The 27,899-nt window shown below is 35.3% G+C and overlaps 1 protein-coding gene and 1 long non-coding RNA gene across 6 annotated transcripts in view; one reads left to right on the forward strand and one right to left on the reverse strand.

Moving 5' to 3' along the window:
* Window positions 1–572, reverse strand: part of LOC141501866 (uncharacterized) — a 45,970-nt gene extending 45,398 nt beyond the window's left edge. For both annotated transcript variants that reach the window (XR_012472323.1, XR_012472324.1), the window contains exon 1: window positions 12–572. This is a non-coding gene — a long non-coding RNA (uncharacterized LOC141501866). The remainder of the gene's footprint in view (window positions 1–11) is intronic.
* On the forward strand, window positions 428–27,051 carry CXH5orf34 (chromosome X C5orf34 homolog). 4 transcript variants are annotated; one of them, XM_074206240.1, is made up of 13 exons: window positions 428–813; window positions 2,767–3,045; window positions 3,208–3,297; window positions 7,538–8,184; window positions 9,950–10,042; window positions 10,420–10,543; window positions 13,046–13,137; window positions 14,188–14,257; window positions 18,794–18,949; window positions 19,935–20,029; window positions 21,561–21,662; window positions 22,964–23,004; window positions 24,172–27,051. In XM_074206240.1, exons 2-13 carry the CDS (start codon window positions 2,851–2,853, stop codon window positions 24,357–24,359), a joined length of 1,893 nt encoding a protein of 630 aa, XP_074062341.1. In that variant the 5' UTR covers window positions 428–813; window positions 2,767–2,850; the 3' UTR covers window positions 24,360–27,051. The 4 variants fall into 4 exon arrangements, with proteins under 4 accessions (XP_074062341.1, XP_074062343.1, XP_074062345.1 ...); XM_074206242.1 differs by having other exon boundaries at window positions 428–678; XM_074206244.1 differs by lacking the exon at window positions 428–813 and adding an exon at window positions 870–1,897.
* The last annotated feature ends 848 nt before the right edge of the window (window positions 27,052–27,899 follow it).

Raw genomic sequence — 27,899 nt, forward strand, 5'->3', positions numbered from 1 at the left:
CTATTTATTACCTGCAGCCTTTTAAATGAGGCCTCAGGTGTCTTCCTCTACATCCCAGCAGCTGCTACCCCGTTTATACACCAGAAAGCCTTACAGTGAAATGGGGTGATTTTTGCCCATTTCCTTGATGCAGAATTAGCAAGAAATTGAGGTTTTATATAGTCTTAAGAAAACCTTACGCCGTTCATCCCCCGGACCCCTCCCTCCCTCCCCTGGGTCAGTTGCTGGCGCCTTGGCACTTGGGGGCGCAGGTGCGGCGGAGGCAGAGCGGACCTCGGCCTTGCACGCGCTCCCGATGGAGGCCGCAAACTTGTGGCCTTCGTTTTGTTTTGAATCGGAATCATCCGGCCGCAGTCGCACGTTGAGAGTCCCGCGGCAAAGGCGCTGACGGGCGGGGGAGCCCCGCTCACGCGCGCTGCGGTTACCGCGGGGAGCCCCGCGGCCGCGGCCTTCCCGGCGTGCCCGGCGCTCGCCCCCGGCCGCGGCCCCCCGCCCCTTGGCTGAACCAGCCAATGAGCCTCGGAGCCGCGGGAGGGAGGCGGGACTTCCTGCTCGCTCTCCTGCCCGCGACGGTTAAATCCTGGAGCGGAGAGCCGGAGCCGCGGCGGCGCAGCTCCCTCCCTGCGCGGCGTCTGCGAGGGGGTGTCTGGCGGCGTGCGCGGCGCTTGCCCCTGCCAGGTACGAGGGGAGCCGAGGCTTGGAGCCGTCCCGTGCCCCCCACCGGGGCGGGGATCCCCGGCCGCTCCGGGCGGGGCGGGGGCCGCTGGCGGCTTCCTTTGTTTCTGGCGCGGACAGAGCCCGGATCCTCCCCAGGTAGCAAGCTCACGGGCCCCGTGGGGCCGGGGGGGGGGGATGGAGGGATTAATGCAGTAGGGAGCCGCCTGTCCGGGGGTCCCGGGACAGCGAGGCGGCTTAGCCAAAAAGATCAAGCTTGAAATTCCGCCCTGCGGTGCGGATCCCGAACGCTTGCTTCCACGTAGCTGATAGCGGCTTCTGGTGAAATGTCTTAAGATGGATCTCAACACTGCCGTTTTAAAATCCTATCTTCATTAGCGTCTTTTGTTTTTACATCACCTCCATTGCCAAATTTATTCCTTCTTTTTCCCCAAACAAACCATTACTTTTGTAACCAAGCAAAATCAACATAAATTGTCTGCTTATCTGGCTATAGTTTGTGGCATGCTAGTTTGAGGGTTAAATGTTTGCACATGACACCAGGTGTTTACATAAGCCTTCACTTCTCCCCCTTGACCCCTAAGCCTCCCTCCTTATTCTCTCTCTCTCTCTCTCTCTCTCTCTCTCTCTCTCTCTCTCTCTCATATATATAGTGCTATTCCTTAAGCATTTTATTGAATACTAAAATAAAATGCAAGTTCACATGGAAATTGCCCGTTGCACAGCGGCATACTTTATACACACATTTGTAAGACTACTACTTATTGTCTAGGTAGACAAAGCAGTAAAGTTTTGATTATAACAATCTCAACTACAATTTACTCAACATTCCATTCTAGTACACCTTCACTCTGCTTTGATGGGGAAAGGTATGTTTTCTTATCTGTTCTCCATGACCTTCATTGATATTTATAATTATTGAGTTTGATTTCCTCTTAGTGATTTGTTTACATTGTTATTGTGTATTATTATTCCTTCTCTTACCCCTAATTATTTTGTTTTGTATCCTCACGTTTCTTCAAATTCATCATGTTTTTACTGCATAGTAATATCCCCTTATAGTTCTTATTCTTTAATTTTTCCCAGAACAATCAGTGGACACTTTCCAGATTAGTATATATTGGATTCTGTTTCTACCTTTGATTTTCTTGGAGTAAATGCCTAGGTGTGGAATTACCTTGGGATGGTGTGGTTAGCTGCCATTGTTTGAAATACAGAATTGGTATGTGTCCTATAAATGTTTCTCCAATCAGTATTTTGGTAACTGAAATCTCAAAAAATTTGTTTCTATTCCAGACACATTTTATATAATGTTCAAGGTATGTTTTTAAACAATAGTTGTATATGTGTTTGGGGTTTTTTTAATAGAGGAAAAAAATAGCTACTTTATGGAATAAATCAAGTCAGTTCACCCAAAATGACAGGTACTTTCAAAAAAACTGTTCTTCAGTGTCTTAAGAGAAAACTACTTGGGATCACCTGAGTGCATATGACCTTAAGAAAAAAACTCCATCATTTCATGTTTCTAAATTCTATGAAAAATGAAAATTTCTGAAAGCTGCTATTTTTGACAACCAAAGATTTAGGGAAGATAAGAATGATGAAGTTCTGAAAATAAATTATTGACATGCATTTTTAAAAGTATACCATTCTGAGCTAATCACTGAATTTTTAATTTATATAAATAAAACAAGCAACAAAAGGATAATAATATAAACATAGATGTAATGAATATTCCTTTTATTTAAAGTCCTTAACACTGAACATAGCACCTGGAATATAGTATGCACTTAGTAAATGTTTATTAATCAACTTATTAGGAGCTTTGTTCCCTCCTTGCTTTCAATAAAGACTGAGTGAATAAGGAATTCCATGGAAAATTCACATTTCTGATTTGAATGTATCACCTGTAGTACAGCAGAAAAGGAGTCACAGTATCTAATTTAACCACTTGTTACCTTGATGTCCTCAGGCAAGTCAGTTAATTTCCTCCTTCAGTTTCTTAATCTGTAAAAAACTGCTGGACTAAATAACTTAAGGTTTTATACAGCTCTAAATCAATAAAACTGATCTGTTCTTTTATTTTAACAGGATTAATATGTATTGAGAAAACTGCTATGTTATGGCCTATTTAGTATAGAATTGTCCTTGGAAAATTCTTAACATTCAATAGCAATGGAAAATGAAGTTCATATGGTTCTTTATGAAGATGATTCAGTAGAAGCACACTATATTGATGGCTCCAAATTACAGCTTTCTCCTTGTGGTTCTGAATTCTTATTTGAAAAGGCACCCCCTCCTTCAGCACATCCTTTGCAGCAACCAGAAAGGATTCGTCAAAGGACACAGTTTGTTATTAGTAATTACAGAGTACGTGAGTATAAGATATTGCAATTATTGTTTATAAATATTAAAGGATCATTGAGGGAGGTTGGTGAGCATGAAAAATAATTAGTGCTCTGGATAACTGTCATTCTTTCTTTATTAAGAAATATATCAAATTAATGATTTTACTTGTTTTTCTTTCCATAGGAACAATTACTGCAGGCCCTAGATTTTAGAAATTGCTTTTCTAGTCGCCCTTTTTTACCTGAAAGCATCATACCCTCTGAAAGGAAACAGGTAAGCTTTTGTCTCAGATTTTCTTAATTATAATCTGAAAAAAGTAAACTAAGTATCATTACTTCAAATTTAATTGTTCTAGTTCATTATTGTGGCACTTGGAAATAGAATCACAGATGTGATATTTATAAGCCTGTAGATTCCAGTTTTGAGAATTTCTTTATTTTGGGAGAAGAATTATATGATCTATCGCTCTATCTTCAGATCAATCCTGAGATAGCCATCTTTTTAATTCTTAAAATTCTTTGAAAATTGTAAGGTCTGGGAGTAGAGACATTTAACCATTGGATATAAAAAGATGCTATTTAAAATATTACAATTTCTTGTTCCTTATTTAATACTTTTTAGCAGTGATTTTTGCCCAGAAAGTATTGATTTTATATATTTAGTTCAATTCTTACAGAATGATTACTTAATTTGCAAAGTGCTTGAGACTGAGAAAAATACAAAGACAAATGAGACAATCTTTTTTCTTAAGTGGCTTGCAGTTTAGTAGAGGAAATAAAACAGACAAATATATATAATAGAGTTTAAAACAAAAATGTATGAAAGTTACAAAGTGCCATGAGATTTCAGAGAAAAGGTCAGGGAAGATTTCATAAAGAAGGAGGAGGTATTTAGGCATTAAATAGAGTTTCTACAAGGGCTGTTGGGAAAAGTTCATTTCAGACATGAGAAATAAGCTAAAGGTATATATATAATGAAACTCTTAAAACACCCTTATAGAAATTTTCCACTTTTCTGAGCCACAGAAAGATCAATTAACTTACACAGGCAGTTAAGTATATAGCAAACCCAAGACTGAAATTTGGGTTCTCTGAATCTAAGTCCAGTTACAGCCAAAAAGTGGAGGCCCATGTTCAGCTAAGGAGTTTGGACTTAATGTTTGGTAGACAGTGAAAAACTTTTGAAAAGTTTTTGAATAAAGTAGTGATAATAAGAAACATGTGTTAAGATTAGTTAGATATCAGTGTATGGGATGGATTGAATGTAGAAAAGACAAGCAAAGTCCAAGCAAGAGGTAATGAAGAATGGAACCAATGTGATAGATAATGTTATATTACATCCATTTTATATATATATATATATATATATGTCCATCTGAGTCTATCTATCTGTGGGTAGAGATATGTAATACTTTTAAGGTTTTCAAAGCCCTTTCCATCCATCGATGCTTATTTAAACCTCACAAAAACTCTATGAAATAGACAGTAGCAATAACAATGAAAAAGAGCAATTGGATGCAAGAGATATTGAGAAGGAAGGTTGGCTATGTTTTGGTCCATTGATATGGAGAAGGAAGAAGAAAAATAACTACTGTTTCAGTTCTTGATTACTGGAAGAATTAAGTAAATAGATCAGAAGAAAAGGTAGGTTTGGGGGCAAAGTTAAATTCAGATTGGACGTGTTCAACTTTAAAGTTGAATGTGCACAATAGACAGTATACTGTGAAATGTCAAAGAACCTGACAAAAGAAAAATGTAGACTAGCTTTGTGCCATTTGAATCACTTACTATTCTTGAACTTAGACTGGGCTCCATGGATATTGGATCTAGAGTAATTGTTTCTCTATGTAGGTTTTTTGTAAGGCATATGGGGTTAAGTGGCTTGGCCAAGGCCACACAGCTAGGTAATTATTAAGTGTCTGAGACCGGATTTGAACCCAGGTACTCCTGACTCCAGGGCCGGTGCTTTATCCACTGTGCCACCTAGCCGCCCCCTTGTTTCTCTAGGTAATAGCTTATTAGTTAGCAAAGATTGACCCATTAGTACCTGAGAGAAAAATTTACTTTCTTTATTTATTTCTCCCTTCTACAAAATCTACATGCCAACTCAAGTGGATAGCCCTGTCTCCTGGACATGCCCTGCTTTTTTTCTACTCTTACTCATTCTGTTATTCCCTGTGTTAAGAATTTTTCAGAAGACTATTAGGTCATTTTCTGTAGTTGTATCTGTAATTAGATTAGAGAAGTCAGTTCTACCATTAGAGAAGTCAACTCCTCAAAGACTTGCTCCCCTACCAAGTTCCTATGGTTCCCATATTCAGAATTATCACAGAGTAACCTATTTCTTGGAACCCACCTTTTGTCTGAAGGATTCTGCTCTTTTCCTACCCCAGTGCTGTGCAACCCTTTTCCCTCTTATAGCAATTGCCCAGTGCTACTAAATTGGTCTATTCTCTGCAGGTTCTTCTTCTACCCCTCCCCTCTTTGATTCTCTAATTTTGCCTCTTGCAACTACACCTTGAAGGTCCTTTCCCTCTGCTGGTGAATCCATTTCACCATATTGACCTGATTGATTACTAGAACTTCTTTCTTTCTTACTCTTCCTCCCCCAACAGTGTTGTCCTGATTGATTTGGACTTAAGCAATTAATTGGATGGGGGGGGGGTAGGTGTGCTTGTGGGTCAAAAAATGATGCTGAGTTTATGTGCAAAGATATGATGGTACTTTTTAACAAAAACTTGCTAATTAAGGAATGAGTAGATTTTAAGAGGGGGAAAAAAGATGTGTTCAGTTTCTAACATTTAATTTAAGGTGTTGATAAGTTGAGTAGGGAGATGGAATTTTTTTTTTTTTTTTTTTTTAGATTTTTGCAAAGCAATGGGGTTAAGTGGCTTGCCCAAGGCCACACAGCTAGGTAATTATTAAGTGTCTGAGGCCGGATTTGAACTCAGCTACTCCTGACTCCAGGGCCAGTGCTCTATCCACTGCGCCATCTAGCCTCCCCAGATGGAAATTCTTAACTAGAGCTCAGGATAACAGCCAAGACAGTAGGAATCAATTTGGAGGTAATAATTGAAACCATAAGAACAGATAAGATTGGAAAGCAGAGAGCAGAAGAGGCCAAACATGGTAGAAAAGAGGAAGAGTAATCAGAAGAGAACACTGAAAAGTTAACTCACTAAAGAAAGAAAAGCAAGAAATAGCAAAGTCTTGAAAACCAGAAGAGGAAAAAAAATCACGGAGAGAACTGTCTTTAGTATCAGATGTAGAAAAGTCAAGGAGGATATATACCAACAAGAAGCCTTTAAATCTGATGTTTAAGTAGTTAGTTATTGCTAAATTTGTAGAAACCAATTTCAGTAGCTGGGACCCTTATGGGAAATTGAGTTGGGTTACCCTTAAGGAAGGGTATCTAACAATTGTAAACAATTTGTAAAAGTTTTGAAATAAAAGGGGGAAAAGAGAAAGTCGCATTAAAAGAAGTTTGTGGTTTTTTGTTTTGTTTTTAAAGTAAAGTGGATCTGAACTAATTTGTAGATGGGGAAGGAGGTACTAAAATAAATATTTTGTGGGGCATAAGGGTTCAGGTCACTTTCACATGTTTTGATGTAAGTTCAGGTTACCAGCCACATATGAACTATTTCCCAGATTTCTATAAGATCCAACTAATATAATTGTCTAGCCAATGTGAGTGATCTTTGAAAGTATCTTGACCCTGGCAGGGTAGGGAGAAGAAGATGGTGGTTCTGAAGTTGGAGTTTGTGTACCCAAGTTAAAATCTTACATCAACCACTTACTACTTATGTTAGCTTCAAGTTATTTTTAAGGAACCCTTAGTTTTCTTATCTGTAAAATAAAGAGGATTAAAGTAGATAACTTCTGACTTGTAGCTCTGGGTCTTTGATAGAAGAAAAAGGTTGCTGCATTATGGTGGCAGAATAATGTTCTAGAAGTGATAGTGGGGAATAAGTAGTATGCTCTCACTTTTTCTTAGTTCTTTAACTGTCAGGGCAGAGGAGACTCCTGAGAGAAAGAAGAGAATGGTGAGATCTTTCCTGAAAAGTGAAATTTTAGTTTCAAGAAAATGGAAAGGGGACTATAAAAAAAACAGTTCAAAGGATGAAAAAGCGGACTGGCATGAAGGAAAGGGATCCAAAAGAAAAAAAGTGGACAGAGTGAGAGTAACAGTAGGTTCTGGGAGTAAGACAAGGATCACCTAGAATGAAAGGATAGGGAGGCATTTTTTGGTAGCCTTAAGCCATGAGAGTACAGAGTTGGAAGAGACTTATTTAGAGCTCTGAGTGGCTTCCAATGGCCTGTGTTACCAAGGCAGGGACAAATGACAGAGGCTCCAGAAGGGAAGCTGAGTTGGTCCTAGTCTTTCCTTTATAAGCATCTCTCAGAAGATTAATTATCCATGGAGCAAGGTCTTTATTCTGCCTGGTTCTCATTCTAAGATTGTAGGATTTTCAGAAAATGTTTACTATAATCCGTATTTTTATTTTTTTTAAAAGTCTATTTTCAGTGATATCTCAGAAGTCAGGTGGCCCAGTCGTGATACACATGATGCAGGGATTTGTATGGATGATGGCTCTGTGAAGATTTCTTCTTTAGATGGTCATGCCTATCTTTGCCTACAAAAACAGCAAAATGAATTTACTATACATTTTTTATGCAAAATCAGCCAGAAGTCTCACCCACTAATGGTACTATCAGAAAAAAAGAATAATAGTTTAAAGAAAGTAGATAGACAGTATGAAAAAATAAGCAATAACTGTATGTTTAGAGCAACTGATGATGGACAAAGCTTGAAGAATAAGGAAAATGATTTACACTCCCATATCATGAAATCCAAGGGATTATTGGCAGCAAATAATTTTATAAATGCAGCTGAAGGAAAAGAGATGACAAATTTGTCTCACAAGAAATATATATTTGTGTACACATGGGTGAAGCAGCGCTGGTCTGTGGGCTCCTGTCCAGAAGAATGGAAATACCCTTTATCTTTGGCATTTGACTTGCTTCATAAACTTAATAAAATGTTGAAAGTTGACCAAAATGTCAAACAGATCACAGCAACTGATATTTCAAAGGAAGGTGAAGAGGTTTCAGTTCTTCCCAGAGCTCTTCCTCTCAGCTGTCATAATCCACATTTGCACAGGTAATGAAAGTATTGCTTGTTTTTTAGAAAAGATTTATTGTCAAACTATATGTATTCATATTTTGGAAAATTCTGAAACAATTATGTTTCAAATCTTAAAATGGATGTAGTAAACTTTAGTATTTTTTTAAAGAACTTGATATTTCACTATTTTTTAGTTTATTCATTTTCAATCAAGCTATTTGTTATTTAGACCATGGATCTAGATTCAATCCCAGTAGGATTCAGTTTGTTTTTCAGTTATTTTCAGCTCTTTATGATGACATTTGTTGGGATTTTTTGGGACAAAGATACTGGGGTAGTTTGCCATTTCCTTCTCTAATTCATCCTCCAAATGAGAAAACTGAAGCAAAAAAGTCATTTGCCCAGGGTCACACTGCTAGTAAATTCATTAAGATAAGTCTTCCTAACTCCAAACCCAACACTCTATACACTGATTTACCTAACTGCCCTCTTAAGTTCAGTTAGCTGTGCACAAAAAAAAAAAATCCCATACCATTCATTCTTAAGACTATGTCAAAAATAATGTAATTTATAGTTAAAGCCTCATGTATGTTTTGCTTCTCAATCCTTTTATCTACCCTTTTAAATAGTATATTTATTATTACCACAATGTGAAAATGAGGAAAGTTGAGTCTCAAGTTGTGCCTAGTATACAGTCATTCTTAATCCAAATCCAGTGCACATTCTCAAGGAAAGATAATCTGGATGATTGAATGCCTACCTGTTGCTAGTATTAAAAGAAACTTGACATATTAATGGGGTTAAATCTAAAGAAAGTTCATCATTTTATCACAGAAAAATTGCAGAAGCTACTTTAAAGCCCTAAAATCTTGGTTAGTGCTTATGACAATAACATACCAAAACTTTTGAGATTCCTAGAATAAAAGAATTTATCAAAAGAAATTTAAGGGGCAGCTAGGTGTTGCAGTAGATAGAGCACTGGCCCTGAAGTCAGGAGTAACTGAGTTCAAATCTGGCCACAGACACTTAATTACATAGTTGTGTGGTCTTGGGTAAGCCACTTAACCCCATTGCCTTGCAAAAAAAAAAACCTAAAAAAAAAGAAAAAAGAAATTTAAATAATTTAACAATATGGATCAGTTTTTTAAAAAATATTATTGATTCCTTTAGTTTTTATATCACTTATATTTCCCAATATCCCCCCTGCCCCCCACCAGAATCATACTCTAAATAAAACAAAGAATATAAAAGAGGGAGGAAAGTTCTACTTTCAATCAAGTCTGATACATTATTCTAGTCTATAATCTACTCAACTCTACAAAAAAGGAAAGCTCGGGGCAGCTAGGTGGCACAGTGTATAAAGCAACAGCCCTGAAATCAGGAGGACCCGAGTTCAAATTCAGTCTCAGACACATAATACTCAGCTAGCTGTGTGACCTTAGGTGAGTCACATTGCCTTGCCCCCTCCACCAAAAAAGAAAAAAGGAAAGATGGTACAGTCTAATTTCTCTTCTTTGGTGCCAACCTTGGTCATTATAATATCACACCAGACTGAATTACCTTATCTGTATAATTAATTGTATTGTGATTTATTATGATGATAATACAGAGAAAATCACAAAAGAATTTAAGTTTAGATAAATATTTTTCCACTGGAATTTTCTTTTGAAAATTTAGTTTCATTTTTCATGTTCTAAATTTAGGGAGAAGTCATTAAATGATTATAGTATTATGTCTTTTTTAGGTAAACATATTGAGTATCACTATAAATAATTTTAAATTTGTTTTTACTTTGTAACAGGTGGAATTTCTTTGGTTCATCTTTACAGGAACAAGAAGAATATACCTACCCTGACCTAATAAAAGTAGTATGGGTCAAAGGAAAGGTATTTAGGTAAGATACTCATGTGGTATAGTTTGTTTATTTTTTAAAAAACATGAATTAGGGGGTGGCTAGGTGGTGCAGTGGATAGAGCCCGGGCCCTGGAATCAGGAGTACCTGAGTTTAAATCTGGCCTCAGACACTTAATAATTACCTAGTTGTGTGGCTTTGGGCAAGCCACTTAACCCCCATTGCCTTGCAAAAAACCAAAAACCAAAAAAAAGTTAAATAAAAAACATGAACTAAATTTGAAGTAAAGTGGAAAAAATATTCCCTCTTATTCAAAATTTCATTCTTCCTGACTGAGAAAAGGATTGTTTTGGGGTTTTTTTATGTCCATATTTATAACAAAAAAATTAATTTTAGTTTAATATTGATCTTCTATTTAGACTTACTCATGAAACTGTGAATTCAATAGAAATTTTTCCTGGTGATGGATCCATTCTCAAATCAGAAGGAACTTTTTGGGGAAATTATTTTACTTTTTCTTCAGTGCACAAAGAATCAGAACAAGTAGGTCTATAATCATTATCTCCACAACAATAAGTAGATTTTCTGATACTTCTAGTTTTGTTTGACCTTTTAAATTGCAAAGATATACTTCATGAAATAGTTTGGCAGTTCGCTGTGTCATAGTATATTGTCTGCAAAATTTGTTTTAATATGTCCTCATTATTAGCATGTGCACACTCATTTTCGGGAGCTCATTGACAGTGTACTTTCACTCCACTGTATCTGATTTACCTGTAATCTGTTATAAAATGTTGATGTTCTATCCTGTATTTTCTCCAACATGTGATAAAAAGTTTATGAACAAAAGAAGTTGAAAATAACAGACTTCAGCACTTTGAGCCCATACTATTTCTGGTGTTCACTTAACTCAAAATGTGTATCATATTGTTCTTATCTAAATAACTAATCAGTTACAGTTTTTTAAAGATATAAATTGATTTTAATATTTTGAGTAGTTAATTTTCTGACCAAATGAATGCATGAAGACTGTTACAGATCATGCTAAGTGTTGGTGGAAGATGAAGTGGTTGGCTTACTAGACATAATATGATGAAATATGTTTAAACAATGGTTTTTTTAATTTACCCAGGAGGTAAATGGAGGATGGATCATAATAAACAGAATTTTCCTACCATCTACAACAGGATGAAAAATGGAATGAATTTCTTTGTAAAGCCAGTGGGAACAACAGTTGAAAATGAACTTAAACCTAAACTGTAGTGTTTAAATAGGAATGAGAAAAAAAAGTAAAATATTAATGACATATAATAACACTAGCTAGTATTTTTGTAGCTTTTTAAATTTGCAAAGCATTTTACATTTATTATTGTCCTCATTTTACAGACGAGAAATTGAAGCAAACACAGGTTAATTCACTTATCCAAAGTTAGCACAGCTAGACAGTTTATGAGTCAGGGTTTCATCCAAGTCCGACACTCTTTCAACTGTGCCACTCGCTGCCACCAAGATAGACAGTATTCCTGTGTGTAAAATACAGTAACATGTCTCCTTTTATTCTAAGTTCAACTGTAACAAAGTTGTAAAAATTGTTACTCAATGAAAGTTGTATTTTCCCTATATGTTAAATTCACTTTTGTGTTTAAATAGAAAGGATTGAGGAGAATACAGCATTACCCGATTTTAGTAAGCTATGATTTAAGATTATTGAAAAATATAATTGCAAAGTGATTAAGTTTAGGAAGGTACTAACAATTAGGGGAGAGCAAGGACTGCTCAATATGGTATACAGAACTGAAGTAACTAGATGTGCAAGATGCACAAGTTTAGGGAATTTACCCCAGGTGTTCACGTGGACTAGTGCTGACCTGTGGTAGAGCATTCTGAGTTCATATTAATCTGTTCAGCCACAGTTGAACACACTGCAAGGCACTAACATGATGTTATTTTGGTCCTCTGAAAATAAGGAGAGAGCAAAAATGTAGAAGTAATGCTTGAGTTTCTTCTTGAAGGAAGAGAGAGCTTCTATTAGACTAGAAGAGAATACATTCTGAATATGTGGTGATGCCAATGTAAAAGCATAGAGATAGGTAGTATAGAGTATTATATGACTAAGAGAAAGAAGGCCATTTTGGCTCTATTGCATAGAGCAGGGTGGAGAATGTTATCTTACAAGACTGGAAAAATAAATTGGAGACAGACTGAAAGGATTTCAAAGCCAATCTGAGGAGTTCAAGTTTTCTCCTAAAGACAAAAGAGAGCCACTGGAATTTATTTCAATAGGTATGTAACATGGCCAGACCTACAAAGATCACTCTTCAGCAGCAGTGTCTTGGATAAACAAAACGAGGACTAACTTGAGTCAGAAAGACCAGTTGGATTATTGCAATACTCTAACATGGTAACTGTGTGAGTATAGAGAAGGGGTTCTATTGGGAGAGATGTTGTAGAGGGAGAAAGATCTTATTTGAAGGGTGAAGGAGAATTAATAATCTAAGACACTGAAAATGGTAGGGCCTCCCACAGAAGTAGTGAAGTTTGGAAGAGGAAAAATAGGAGAAGACATATAGTGAGTCAAGTGTGGATTTGTTGAGTTTGAGATGTCTCTGGGACAAAGAGATTGAAATTTCCAATTGGGCAGATGATAATTAAACCCAAATGCGAGATAGTGAGGTTTCCAAGAAAGAATGAAACAAGAGAAGAATGCCTAGGACAAAACCTTGGAGAATATTCATGTTCAATTATCTTTCCACAATTTTAAATAGAAAAAAAAAATGAAATAATATCTATGATTAGAGCTTGTAAAGGAACCAGGAATATACTGGAGATACTTCATACCAGCTGAAAAGAGTTTTCATTGTAAACATTTTTACCTCTGAAATCAACCTACAATAAATCAGGGAGAAGAAAATATTAATGATGGCTTGTCTTTATGAACCATGATAAAAATATTTTCTGTAAAATGCAGTGAGTGATGATGGTCCAATAAGTACATGTTTTTTAAATGTCAATAATTTACTAATTTATTTCTAACTGCATTTTCAGAGAGAAGAGAAAATGTATTCAATAAGAAACCTTCCTCCAGATAGACCAGGAAGTCTGTATTCAGTGTGTTCCCTTATTACACAGGCCTCCAAGTAAGCTTTCCACTTTCTGCTTTTTGAAATACTATATATGTGAAAATTTAGTACATTTAGTACAAAAATAGAACATTTTTTATTACTTAAGGAATAAGATTAGGAGCTGGTAGATAATAAGAAATTGTGTAATCTTGGGTGAGCAACTTAATACCTTTAAGTTTTCTCCATAAATAAAAATATCTAGAGTCACTGATTTCTGATCTCTTTGAGTTCTTATATTCATTGACTCTCAGTATATTTTTTTAACCAAAAAATACCACATACCTAAGACATAGGGACATCTTTACATCTATCTGCCATTTAGAGCTTCGATTGGGAAATAATTTTAAGTTTTGGAGACCTATTTATATCTTCAAATTATATTTATCCCCTGATAAATAATAATTCTGACATAGGGAAGGCTAAAATTGCTTTGAGATCTTTATTCCCATTGTCTTTTAGGTATTGCTATACTTCAGCTACTATGGCTTTGGCTGATTATGTAGCTTTTCCTTAAAGAGATAGGTATCTATCTAATTGACTAGTTCAATTCAGAATCACCTCATAGATGAAACATTAAATGTTCAGAACAGGTAACAAGGGAATGGAGAGGTGGCATGGCATAGAAGATACAGAGCTTACTTTGGACTCAGGAACACCTGACTTCGGTTCATTCTTCAAACATGCTGGCTCTGTGACAATTGAGAAGTTACTTAATCTTTCCAGATAACTGCTCAAGTCTAAAAATTATAAATGAGTAGCCAGTTAACATTGTTAGAGAGAGTTTCTATGCAAGCCCTTCATCAAACAATAAAAAATGTTTTTTAATAAATAAGGAAATTTAAGAAGAATTCTCCCCTAAGATATTAGGTGAAAGGGGAACAATAAGAACTCCCTTCTAGGGTCTTAAATGTCAGTCATGGGGGAAAGAAAGGTTATGGTAAATTCTAAGGGAATATTGCTTTTGATAAAAAATGTTTCAAAGTCCTGTGAACAAAGTTACTATTAAGAGCTAGAATATGCCACTTAAGTTACTTATATTTAACTAATTTTTTTTCATGTTTGCAGAATTCTTCAACATTGTGTCAAAATTAGACTTTCTTTAAGCCATAACTATAATATTTGCTGCTGGAAAATGGTATGTACTTGGCTCAGAAAAACAAAATAATTACCTTAGTCCAAAGCATAGTGCCTTCTACCACCTTTGATCTCTTCTTTTAGAATCTTCTCTTCTTATTTTTTGTAAATAAACAGATCTCTCAGTGCCCTTAAAATTGTTTTGTCTTCAATTTAAATTCCTTCTGTGGGCATTTAGTTACTTTTAACCACTGGTCCCATTTTATCTTTTGAAATGCTATTGTCATTGCCTTCCTCCATCAAATACTGAGATGTAGCTTCAGTACAGCTTCTAGACCTCCTGGTGATTGATGATCATTACCAAGAAGAATAGAACCCTAGAAATGCTGGTAGAACTGTATTATTTCACATTGGGTTTTTTCCTAGTTTCAAACACAATTACCTTAGTATAATCTGACATATTTAGGTTTTATACATAGTGTCTTCAAAGTTATTTTCACCTCACTTGTTTTTTTTGCTGTTTTTTAAGGTGATAATGCTCATAATTCAGTCAATCCTCCATAATATTTTATAAATACATTTGGGCTCCAAATTGTTCTTAACTTCCATATGTTTGAATATTTTTCATTTTTCAAAGTCTGCAACTTATTTGAATAAATTGAGTAGAAATATTATCAAACTTGGTAATTTCTCATTTGTATCTTTGATTTAGGCTAGAGTTTGATCTTTGACCAAACTAACAAGCAGTTAACTTGTCTGTATTATGTTGTAGTCAGTACATATTTTGCCATATTTCAATACCTTCTTGACTCTTACAGAAAGTAATTAACCACATGAAAACATGATCCAAATCAAATCATTATTACGAAAATGAAAATTAAAGGAATTCTGACCTTCTATCTCATAGCCACCATATTGGTGAAGGTGACCAGAAAAAAAAAAGAAAACAATAAATATTAGAAGGTCTCCAGCCAAAACAAGTGTGTTAATTGCACATTGGTGGAACCATGAATAATTCCATGCTTGATCTGTGAATTAAGCCATTCTGAAGAACAATTTGGAACCTTGTCTCAAGCATACCCCCAAGAGATCAAAGAAAGAGGAAAAGGACTAATGAGCACAAAAATATTTATAGGAATTGGGTTTTTTCTATATTTGAGGTTTTTTTATATTTGTAGAAGTAAGGAACCAGAAACTAAGGTGGTACTCATCAGTTTGGTAATAACTAAACCAATTGTAGTATAGTAATGTGTTGGAATACTATGGTACTATAAGAAATACGTGTGTGTTATATTATATGAAGGAAAATTTTCAGTGAAGTTTCAGAGAACTTGTGTAACTTAACAGTTCATGCTCTAAACTGGTTTTCCTTTACAAATGTTAATTAGTGCAACAGAAACAGACTTAACACTAATACATACAAACTTTAGTAATTTATAATGTGGACTTAATTACTTTGATAATACAAGCATCAATCCTCTTAAGAATATACCAGCCTGATTCCTAGAAATTCCAGTAAGTGGGTCTCATTCCAGTACTCACAACAAAGTACCCTCAATGCCTAAATAGAAACCATGTCTCATTCTCTTAGATGGCTAGTATCCATCAGTCATTACTGTCCTCAGACAAACACTGGTTGCTGTAAAGAGAGTGCAGGAGTTTGTCTTGGTTGTCTTCAAGGTCATTTTCTCAACTGTTTTCTGCTGTTTTTAAGGTGATAATGCCCATACTTCAATCATAATCTCCATAATATTTTACAAATAAACTTGGACTCTAAATGAGTATTGCTCTTAGCTTCCATATTTCTCCACTAAGCAAAAGAGAACATATACTCTTTTGTGTGAGACCATTGTTTGTTCTTCATTGTCAAAGAGGACATTAGGGACGTGATGCTATGACAAGCAGGTGAATTGGATTTAAGTTAGGGAGCTCTATGCAAAATCAGCAGCCTCACTTTCTCTTCCAAAACTATCTGGTATATGGAACAGACTGATCACTCAGTCCTCCAACCTGCTTTTAGGTTCTAGCTAGGGTTATTAACTTATTGTTCTTAGGTTCTGATTGGTGGCTTATTACCTAATTTACCTAACCACATATTTTGATTGGTAGTTAGATAAAACTTTTGACAAAATTTTACTATATTTTCTCATTGGTAGTCTGTCATATCTGGAGTTTCAAATGTTTTTGACAGTTACTGTGAACATACATTGTTAAACTATAGCACATGAGTCTTTGTGGTATTATTGAAAAAACCCAACAGTAAAACAAATCAAAGCATCTCAATCACAGAAAGATATTTAAACTAGAATGGAACTGGTTATGCTAAGTTAATGTACTTCATCTCACTACAGCTTGTATGAGGTGAAAAGTGAAGTGAGCAGAAGAAAATGTATACAGTTACAACATTGTAAACAATTTTGAAGGCCTTGAAAGCTTTGTTCAATGCAGTGACTAACCATGATTCCAGAAGACCAATGATGAAGCCTGCTACCCAGCTCTTGATAGTCAGATGATGGACTTGTGAAAGAATGAGACTCTACATACACATTTGTTGCAAAGGTTTTGATTTTTGCTTTTTTCAGTGATGGGGAGGTGGGAAAGAGAAAACTAATTTTTATAGACATTGTAAAAATAAAATAGTAATAAAAATATTTTTAAAAAACAAACATGATTATTAGGTATAGAAGGAGAATTTAAGTACCAAACAAAAGCTAAAATAACTCCACTTTATATAGTTTCTCTGTCTTGGACTTGACCCTGTTTATATTAAACCCACCCATTCCCACCTTGTCTTCTATTTCCTTACTGCTAAAATGCAAAAATAAAAAAGACCTAATCTCTTAAGTGTGCAATTACAGAGCCTATTCTGTTATGAGTCTAGCAGCAGGCTTGTCCAGTCAATGGATATCATATTCCCTATTCTATGTCACTACCCCCAACAACAATCCTCCCAAACCCAAGGCACCCCATACCCATTTCACTTTTGGCTAAATTGAAACCTATGTAAAGCTTTGTTCTTTTGTTCCCTTGGGGAGTCTCTTGTGTGTAAGTGAGGCTGCCTACTTGGAAAACTTAATAAACTCTTGTTGTTGCCTAAATTTATAGTATTGAATTGGGTTCTAGTTCTTGTTTGTGACAGCAATAAAAATTTTGCCCACAATAGGTTTGAGACATCTGAATAGCCTATTAGATTTTTCTTTGGAGTCTTCATGAGTCTTTTTGCCTTATACCCCCAGGTCTCATCTTTACGTTGGAAATACCAAATACCAAATACCACTCAATGTTTTTTTTTTTAACATAAGTAGAGGATCTTGTTAAGTCCTTACATCTTCTGTACTCTACCACTGCAACGAAAACTGGTACAATTACTAAGAATTATTTTCATGGTGATATATAGATATAGATATATATAGATATATATATATATATATGTATGTATATGTATATGTATATATAAGTTCATTGTGAGCAATTCCTCCCAAGATAGCCAAGTGCCCCACTAAATGATGTTTCTTATCCTTGGATGCTAAATGAAATATTGATACTACTCCTTTATTCATATCTCTGTGGAGAACCTGGTATAAGGAGCAGACTGATCACTCAGTCCTCCAACCTGCTTTTAGGTTCTAACTAGGGTTATTAACTGATTGTTCATTTAACTGTAATTCAAGTTTTTGACTTTTCATTTATAGCAAGAATTTCAGTCTGGATGTTACTCCATTAGTAGTGTTTCATTATTTAGACATTTGTATTTAGAGAAAGGTCACAGATTGAGTGTAATGAGATAAATTAATATACATGAATGTTCCATTAGTGCCCAGCTTTTTATTGCTAAGCCTCTTTTTAAAAAACTTAAAAAAAATTTTTAATGAATGAGCATTATTTTTCTCTCTCACACAAACCCACCATGGGGGGGGGGGTCCTTGTAACAGATATGCACCATCATATTGTTCTAAAACAATATGCCTTAATAGTGCATTAGCCCATTGCTTTCATCAGTTTTCTGGAATCATGAATGGCCAATGTGTGATCAAATCCAAATTATTAACAATGCTGTTATTGTATAAATTGATCTCTTGGTTCTGCTCTTCTCTTTGTATCAATTCATATAAGACTCTCTAGGTTTCTCTGAAACTATTCCTTTCATCATTTATCATTACTCTATGTTTATTGTTTGTTCTTTTACATTTATATGCCATGACTTATTTACCATTCCCCAATTGATGAAACCCCCTTTAGTTTCCAGTCCTTTGCCTTAGAAAAGAGCTATTATAAACATTTTTGTACATATTAGTTAAACCTCTCCTTCTTGAGTAGACTTGGCCATATCAAAGCTTTGCCATCTTTGGACCCAATCAAGTACTATACTTTGCTGCAGTAGCTTTCAAGAACTTAGAATCACAGATACTAAAAAGAGCCCATGGAAGGCTTTGAGAAAGTTGAATGGTTCTTTGGAGATTGTACAAATGAGATTATGGATCCACTGAAGTATAAAAAGTTCAGAATACTGACAAAAAAATGTTAAAATGCTTTAAAATTGATTATTTAAGTCTTGCTTAGATTAACTTTTTTCTTTTTTCACTTTATTTGGTTTTAGGTTTCTGGTTCAAATAAAGGGAACATACCAGTGCTTTTGAAAGAAACACTCATTCCCATGATAGGACGTTTTTTGGTATACTCTGATGATAAAGTATTGGCTATCTTTTTGGATGGTATTTCTCTAACCCTAATTTGGAACTTCAGAAACAGCCAGGTAAATATATTCAGGACAGTCTGCCTTTTTGTATTCTGGATATTCTGGGACTTCAACATTGAGGGTATAAAAATAAAGAGCATCTTTCCCCGTTATCTTTCAATAGAAATCTCAAGGTGAAATTTGAACAGAACCCTATCAAAAACCTTTCTCCCTGGCCTTCAGCAAATATCTTTGAAACCCCTCTCTCAGCTTAGCATTACCACATTGGAAAAAAGGAGGGGGGAAGCCCCTTTTACTTGTTAGGAGCAGCAAAAGGAAGAAAGAGGAATCAATTTCATCTTCTATATGATATAGGAGGAAGAAGGAATTTCTCTTTTTGAGACTGGGACAACAGCAGAGAAATTGTTCCTGGTATTCCAAGTTCCAAGATATAACTTGGGAGTTATATGAGAATATGAGAAACTATAATATTGTAATTCAGTAGCTTAAATAATAAGTTGGAAACTATGTTCATAATTAAAGAGTGGACTGGTAGAGTCTATTCTTCTACAGAATACCAAAAAATGAATGTGAAGAAACATCTTTTTTTTTGCAAGACAATGGGGTTAAGTGACTTGTCCAAGGCCACACAGCTAAGTGTCTGAGGCTGGATTTGAACTCAGGTACTCCTGACTTCAGGGCCGGTGCTCTATCCACAGTGCTACCTACCTGCCCTGAAGAAACATCTTAATGGCAACTCTGCTTCCTTTATAAAATATGGAAGCCATAGAAGGGACTATGCTTTCTTAATTTCTTTTGGTAATAAATTGAATTAACTTAATTTTAATTCTCTTTGTTGTTTTATCTCCTTACAAGGATAATTTATCAAAACTAGTGTCTATATCCCAGGGAAAGCAGCAAGTGCATTTAAATTATCAGCTAATTCTTTACTGATGCAATTACTGAACATTTCTATATTGATATTTATATAAGGTAAGATTTTTTTCAGCTTTAGCTTTATGAGGCTTTTTTCTTTTTCTTTTTTTTTTCACTTTTTCACAAGGTAAATCAGGGTGTTGCCTTAGGTTGGTGTAAATTAACTCTTCCAGATGGACAAGATCAGTTAATTCAAATTGAACATCCTGGACAATTTGAAAGGTACTGTATTAAAAACTTAACTTTTCTTCCATATATTCATGTTAGAAAATCAATTATTTACTTATATAACAAAACTGAGTTTATCGTCCAATTGTTAGCAGCTTCCCAAAATAGATATTGATAAAAAAAAAAAGTATTTTCATTAAATAGCAAAGCTTTCTCTTATGTTGGCAGATAGGGTTAACTTAACAGTTGGGTCTTGCTGAAATCAACTCTTTTTAGTCCCAGCTAGTTTTCAACCTAAGAGAAAACGAATAGTCTTCATTCAAGCAATTAGGTGTATGTAATTGTGTTTTGCTACCAATTTACCATTTTGAAATATGGGGTTGATTAGAATTTCTAAGTAAGCTAAACTTTACAAAACTTTTTGTGGGGGGGGGATATTGGAAAGAATGGACTGAAATTTCTGCAAGTCAAATTAGCAGATTAAGTATTATTCAGACACAATGGAGAAAGGTTTTTAAAATTATCTTACTAAAATTATGCCTTCTTTCTTTTTGGCCTACATAATATATTGCCTTTGGTTATCACAACATTTTTACACTATTTTAAAAGTGTGTACGTTTTAAATAGTGATAAAAGAATGCTCATCCACTTTTTTCCACTGACTTTGTTTTAGTTTTAGTATTTGTTGATGTTCAAGGTGTTCTTCCAGAACAAAAAGAGGTAGCTGGATGCCATTAAAAAAAAAAAATATCTTTTTTAAATAGTCTTTAAGGCCACATTTCCACATTTATTTGATAATTCAATGAGTCATTATTATTGATATTTATATGCATTGATTAAAATTTTCCTTTTTCTTAAATTAAGGTAGTGGGTTAAATGACTTGCCCAAGGTCACACAGCTAGGCAATTAATAAGTATCTGAGGCCAATTTGAATGCAGGTCCTCCTGACTACAGGGTTGCTGCTCTATCCACTGCACCACCTAGCTGCAGGGAGCTAGGTAACATAGTCGATAAAGCACAGACCCCGGAGCCAGGAGGATCTGAGTTCAAATCCAACCTCAGGCTGTGTGACCTTGGGCAAGTCACTTAACCCCATTGCCTTGCAAAAAACCAGAAAAAAAAACAAGAAAAGTTCTTCATTTTTAAATTTTATATATTCAAGTTAGCTTATATTAATTTTTTGTAAAACTCTTGTAAAAATAATTTAAAGTAGAAGTTAAATTGAAATTCATTTTGCTTGAGGAGGATGACCTCATAAGTGAAATTGGATTTTCTGTGCCAAGGAATCTAGAGGTTACCCTTATTTTTATTCCTGAACAAAATTGTTATGACATTTCAAGTTATTTTTTTCTTGGTGAAAGAGAATTTTCTTTTTATTATTTAGCATAAAAATAAAAGTTAAATTATTTTTAAATACAATTTAAAATTTTTAGAAATTTTCCTATTTAACCCATTATTTACTTTTTCATTATCAGCCTTTAATGGTATTTTTTTTTCCTTCTCTGAAACAGATGAGTAGTTTTTCCTTCCCTAAAACAGATGATTTCAATGATTTCCTTTCCTAATCACTTGTATTCAAATTAGGTATGTGACAACAGTAATAGCTTGGTGCAGGAGTCTGACTCACACTAATCCACAGAAGATCGTCACATATCCTCCATCATCTCCCCTTCCTGAAGAAAACTGGTATTGATGCTAATTTTCTATCTACTTTATTTGTCTAGGGAATATAGCTAGTACCAAAATCTTGAAAACATGAATTGTAAATCTTGGGAATTTTTTTCCTTTTCTGAGTAAATTATTTATTAGTCTTAATTTAAATCTGGTTGTTTTATAATTTTTCATAACTAATTGATCCTGAAAAAATATAGTTAGTTTTAAACAGAAATGTTAATAAAAATCATTTCACATAACTTAGTAATGGTATCCTCATACTAAAATGCTTGGAGCATAAAGCTATGTAATAGCTACATTATTATTTTTATAGCAAAATTTAAAAAATTATAAAAAACAATCTTCAGACAAAGGATTTTAGACCAGAAATCTAAAGTTCTTTTCAGCTCCAAATCCTGTGATCATACGATTACACATTTTGCCTTCATTATGGAAATCCCAGGTACTGGCTCAAGTATCAGATATTCTTAAGAGATTTTTGATATGATTGTCTTCCCTAAAATAAATCAGTAAATCAAGAAACTCTACGTATTTATAGGAACTTTTAAGTGATGCTAAAGAAGTAGGAGATATGGTCATTGTTCCTACCCTCTTATGTTTTCTCCAGTTAGAAATCAAGACAAACACCCTTAGAGAAGAGTCAGGCTCACTAGGAATTGAGAAGGGAGAAATCTCCCTGAGCTAGAATAAATGGGTGGAGTTTCATAGAGATTTTTCTTGGCCTAGAAAATAAGATTTGAACTGGTGAAGAGGAAAGGTTATTCTTTTGAAGTTGAATAGATTTAAGTGAACATTGGCTTATAATGGTAACAGGTAAGTGAACAACTAACTGGAGTGAAGGTTTCATTTGTGGGGTCTAGTTAGGAGGTTAGAATGTAAGGTAAGATTAGATAGAAAAATCTTCCCAGATATTAGTCATTTTATTGTTCATACAAGCCCATCCTAAGGATGCAAAGGCATATAAAATAGGACCTCACAGAACTCATAGTTAACTTGGAGAGATAAAAAATGAATTTTAAAAAGTTAAATAACAAGAAAAGATGTATTAAGTAATAATTAATAATAGAACTGTCAAAATTTAGACTATTCAAGAACTATATGATTCCTTAGAAAAATAAGAGTAGGATCTAATGTATTTGAAACTTTGTGTAAGTAAAATTGGTAAGTAAAAAAATACCTTCCTGAAATAAACATACAACTTTTTACTTGCAATCTTGTAACAGAAAGTCACAAGGGAAAAAGCATTTATTAAGAACCTTTACAAATATTAATAACCCTCTTGATCTTATTTTTTTTTTTTGCCTTTGCTGCAGGTCAGTTACTTCTGAACTTCAAAAAATACAGAAATTTAACTGTATCCTTTCAAAATAAATTCTTATTGTTCATTGTTACTTTTTTTTATTTTTAAATTTTATTTATTTAAGGCAATAGGGTTAAGTGACTTGCCTCCGGTCACACAGCTAGGTATTTATTAAGTGTCTGAGGTCAGATTTGATCTCAGGTGTCCTATTCACTGCCATTTTTAACATTTTGTTGGATTCTGTGATCCTGAAAAGATCTTTGAAGATCTTTAGTATTATAATTCTCTCATTCTGAAAAAAATTAAGGTCCAGGGGAAGGAGTGATTTGCCTTTTCACACCAAATAAGTGGCAGCACTGAGAGTCAAACCCACATCCTCTGAAAATAAATCCAGTATTCTTTCCGTAGCACCACATTGCTAGACTTGATAAAATAAAAGCAAACAACTTTGCAATTTGTAAAACTGCACATTATAACTTTTTTCTTAAACATTTTTCTCTTATGAAAGTTGCACAATATGCTGTACCTTTGGGTTCCAGTTAAGCAGAATTAATGTACTTAGAGGTCGAAGTTAGCACTGCTGTTAACCTCACAAATACACAGCTTATTCTCTTGTTTGATTTGTATTCATCTTTATCATCATAAGTGACTTATTCAAAAATGTGAAAATTATCCTTACCTCCTGGATTTCTAGAAGGTAGCTAGATTTGGCCATCCTTGGATCTTAGAGCATTATTTAATGTGGTTGTTAATACTTTGTACTTCTTTGGGGAGCCATTTTTTTCCTCCATATCTTTTGACCACTATATCCATATTGAAGAATGCCTTTTGGTCTTACATACTTGTTCCTGATAATATGTTGGCTATCAGTACCTTATCAGAAATATTTGATTCAAAGATTTTTTTTCTCTCAATCCATCATTTACCTTATCCTAGATGTATGACTTCATGTAAACACATTCTTTACACATTTTTCCCATTTAGTTAAAAAAAACAAGTCGCTAACTCAATTGTGGTAATTTTGTTTATACATAAAAAGAACATTTATTCAAATTAACAGATTTCATAAATTCTCTTTCAGCTTCTTTCAAAGTTTCCTGAGATTTCTATACTGTATAAAAGTTAACAAAAGCATAAGTTTGGGAATCTATTTTGCTAGTCAAAAGACTTCTAAAAAATGAAATGTTTACAGAAGAAAGTTCCTTAATTTAAACACCTTAGTTTTATTGGAGAATGACGATGTCCTAAATCAGATATCTACTTGGAAAGCTGAAAAGAATTCTGATATTTCCAAAGCAAGATCTTCAGAAGCCTGTAGCTTTAATAAAAAGAGTGTAGCAGTAGCATTGAAGAAAACATCAAAAATCCTTCAGGATATTGAATCTCTCCTAACCTATTCCAAAAAGTAAAAAATAAGTAAATTTTTTAAGTTTCTTAATTACATTAAAATTTTAAAGTTGTATGGTACAAATAAATGATTCTCCTCAAGAGAATTGTCTGTACAATGAATTATTAAGATTCAGTGAAAAAATTTGCCCTTGTGCTGGTTGCTCAAATATAGTATGAAAATTTTCTAGTTTAATGTCGGTGTATTTCACATTATTTATAAATATTTTTGTATCAGATATTCTAGTTAATATAAATTAAATTTGAGAATACATATTTATAGTAATCATGAATATTATATTGTCTTAAGGAATAAAGAACTATTTGAGAAATGCGAACTATTTAATATCTTTTGATTTCCCAAAAGAATTCATTCATGTAGCAACAAATATTAAGAATATCCTGAGTATACTTTACATTGCTAAATGTTGAAAGACAAAGGTGAATATGACAGTTCCTGCCCTTGAGTAGTTTATGCATAAACAAAATTTGTTTTAGTGATTATATTGTAATAGCCTTGCATAATGTTTTTATTCAAAATAAACAAAACTAAGGATTTATCTACTATCTAGTTTCTCTGATTCAAGGGTTTGATGTTTTTTCTATTAATGTGTTAGAGAACTGTAAGAAATCAGTATAGGAAAAATTTTCAGTCTTACCCATGCAGATTTCCTTTGAGATATCTTAGTGTCAGGATTCTTTTTTCTTTAAGAAACTAAAGAGAGCAATGGGTGGGGGGACAGCAGGAGAAGAACCTCTCCTAGGTGCTCTCTCCAAACTATTTCAAAAATCTTAAAAATATGACTCTCAAGTTTTTGAAAGGCAGAACCCACAGAAAGATTCAGTATGGCAATTCTCCAGCCCAAGGTAACCTGGAAAATAGTGGAAAACTCCGTTCCACAGGGTTAAAGGGACGGCTCACCAGAGTGAAGAAATTTCAACCTCCTCAGAACAGCCGCAGAGCTCCTGGGAGCCATGGGTCTCCGCAGCAGAAACAGTTTCCTGACCTGCATCCCAGGCAGCACCAGGCACAACTTGGAGGATCATCAGTGAGACCTCTGTCAGAGTGAGCCCGAAGCCCAGGCTCCCAAGGCTGTTGTAGCAGTCAGCGAAGTCAGTGCCCAGATCCAGGAAATGGAAGCAGGAGTCAACAAGCTACTCCCTGTCTCCAGGCAACTATGCCGTGAGTGCTCAGCCCACCAAAGGTAGGAGAGGGAGACAATCGAGGTCTATCCTCTGTCCCTGGAGCAGGACTCTAGGGCTTTGACTGCATTCAGATCCTGGTTGAACTCTAGGGCCCCCCCACCCAACCCCGGCTTGTGGTCATTCACAGACCAGGAGAGCAGTCAGAACCTCACACACTGAAGTCCTTGGGGGGGGGGGGGGTCCCAATAATACTCAAAAACTCAGGAAACACCCCAAAACCAGGCAAATGCTAGGGAAATGAGTGATCAGAGAAAAAAGAACCAGACCACTGACAAAAACAAAAATCCCAAGGAGGATCAAAATACTCAGCCTGAAGATGAGGAAGTACAAGCTTCTGTATCTAAAGACTCCAAGAAAAATGGAAGTTGGGCTCAGGCTATGATAGAGCTTAAAAAAGATTTTGAAAACAAGAGAGATAGAAGAAAAATTGGGGAAATAAATGAAAGAGATGCAGGATAAACATGAAAACAAAGTCAGCAACTGAGTCAAGGAGATCCAAAAAAGCTGAAAAAAATAACGTTAAAAAACCAGCTTAGGTCAAATGAATAAAACAGTTCAATAAGCTATTGAGAAGAATGCTTTAAAAAGCAGAATTGTCCAGATGGAAAAGGAGATAAGAAATCTCTAGGAAAAACAAATCCTTCAGGTGTAGAATGGAGCTAAAGGAAGCTGATGACTTTACGAGAAGTCAAGACCAAAAGAATGAAAAATTAGGAGAAAATATAAGATATCTCATTGAAGAAAACAGCTGATCTGGAAAGCAGCTTCAGGAAAGCTAATTTAAAAATTATTGGAATATCTGGAAGTCATGATCAGGAAGAGAGCTTTGACCTCATTTTTAAAGAATCCCTACAAGAAAATTGCCCTGATAGCCTAGAAGCAGAGGGCGAAATAGAAATTGAGAGAATCCACTGATCTCCCCCTGAAAGAGATCCAAAAAAAACCAACCCTCAGGAATATTATAGCCAAGTTCCAGAGCTCCCAAGTCAAAGAGAAAATATTATAAGCAGCCAGAAGGACACAACTCAAATATCGTGGAGCTGCAGTCAGGATCACACAGGACTTAGCAGCAACTACATTAAGTGCTCGTAGGGCTGGGAATATAATATTCTGGAAGGCAAAATAGCTTAAAATGCAACCAAGAATCAACTACCCAGAAAAACTGAACATCCTCTGCCAAGGGAAAAGATGGATTTTGCATGAAACGGGAATTTCAAATGTTCCTGTTGAAACGACCAGAGCTGAACAGAAAGTTTGACCTTCAGATAGGATTCAAATGGAGCATAGAGAACGGAGAAGGGTAAATTATGAGGGACTTAATGATGATGAGCTACATGTATTCCTGCATAGAAAAATGATGCTGATAATGCTCACCTCATTTGGTAGAGCAGGTAGAAGGAGCTTTTATAGATGAAGCATAGGAGAGAGCTGAATTTGAAGATATAATATATTATAAAAATGGAGTTGGTGCCTAAAAGGGAAATGAACTGGGAATAAGAGAAAGGAGAGGTGGAATAGGCTAAGATACTTCATATATAAAAGACTTTTTTTTTGCAATGATATGGAAGGGGGGGCAAGGGGGAATGAGGGAACTTTCACTCTTAGCAGAATTGGCTCAGAAAGCAGCATACACACTCAATAGGGTATAGACAACTGGAGTAAGGAGGAGAGAAGGGGGGGTGGGTGATGGAGGAGAGGCTAGATCATAGGAAAGAAGAGTCAGATATACTGCATTATCTTTTTTTTCCTTTTTTGCAAGGTGCTGGGATTGAGTGGCCTGTCTGGGACCACAGGGCTAGGTGCTTGCTGGGTCTCTGGGGTGGTGTGGGTTTGGGGACCTCTTGGTCTTGGGGCAGGTGCTTTTGTCTGCTGGGTCACTCGGCTGCCCTGAGGCACATTTTGGAAGAGGGATGGGGTGAAGGGAAAGAGAATACAGTATATGGTAGTGGGGAGGAATGGATGGAGTTGCAGTCAGTGGCAGCAACTGTGGCAAAGTATGGAGGTGGCTTCTGTGATGGACTTAAGATGAAGAATGTGATCCACCCGAGACCGCTGATGGTATCAGAACACAGACTGAAACACATTTTTTTTCTCTTTATTTCTCATGAGGTTTTATATTTTTATGGGGGAAGAGGTATTATTTTTGCTCTTAAACAAGAATATTTTAGTAATGTATAAAGAATTGTGTGGTTTGAACAGAGACCAAAGACCTTTAGGATACGGATTTCTCTCATCACATTCAACTTGGATCAATGTATACCATGGAAACGATGTAAAGACTAGTACTGCCTTCTATGGGGGGTGGGGGTGTGCAAGATTGGAGGAAAGGTTGTGGAATTCAAAATAAATTTAAAAAA

This window comes from Macrotis lagotis, chromosome X (genome assembly GCF_037893015.1).
Source record: "Macrotis lagotis isolate mMagLag1 chromosome X, bilby.v1.9.chrom.fasta, whole genome shotgun sequence".
NCBI lineage: Eukaryota > Metazoa > Chordata > Mammalia > Peramelemorphia > Peramelidae > Macrotis > Macrotis lagotis.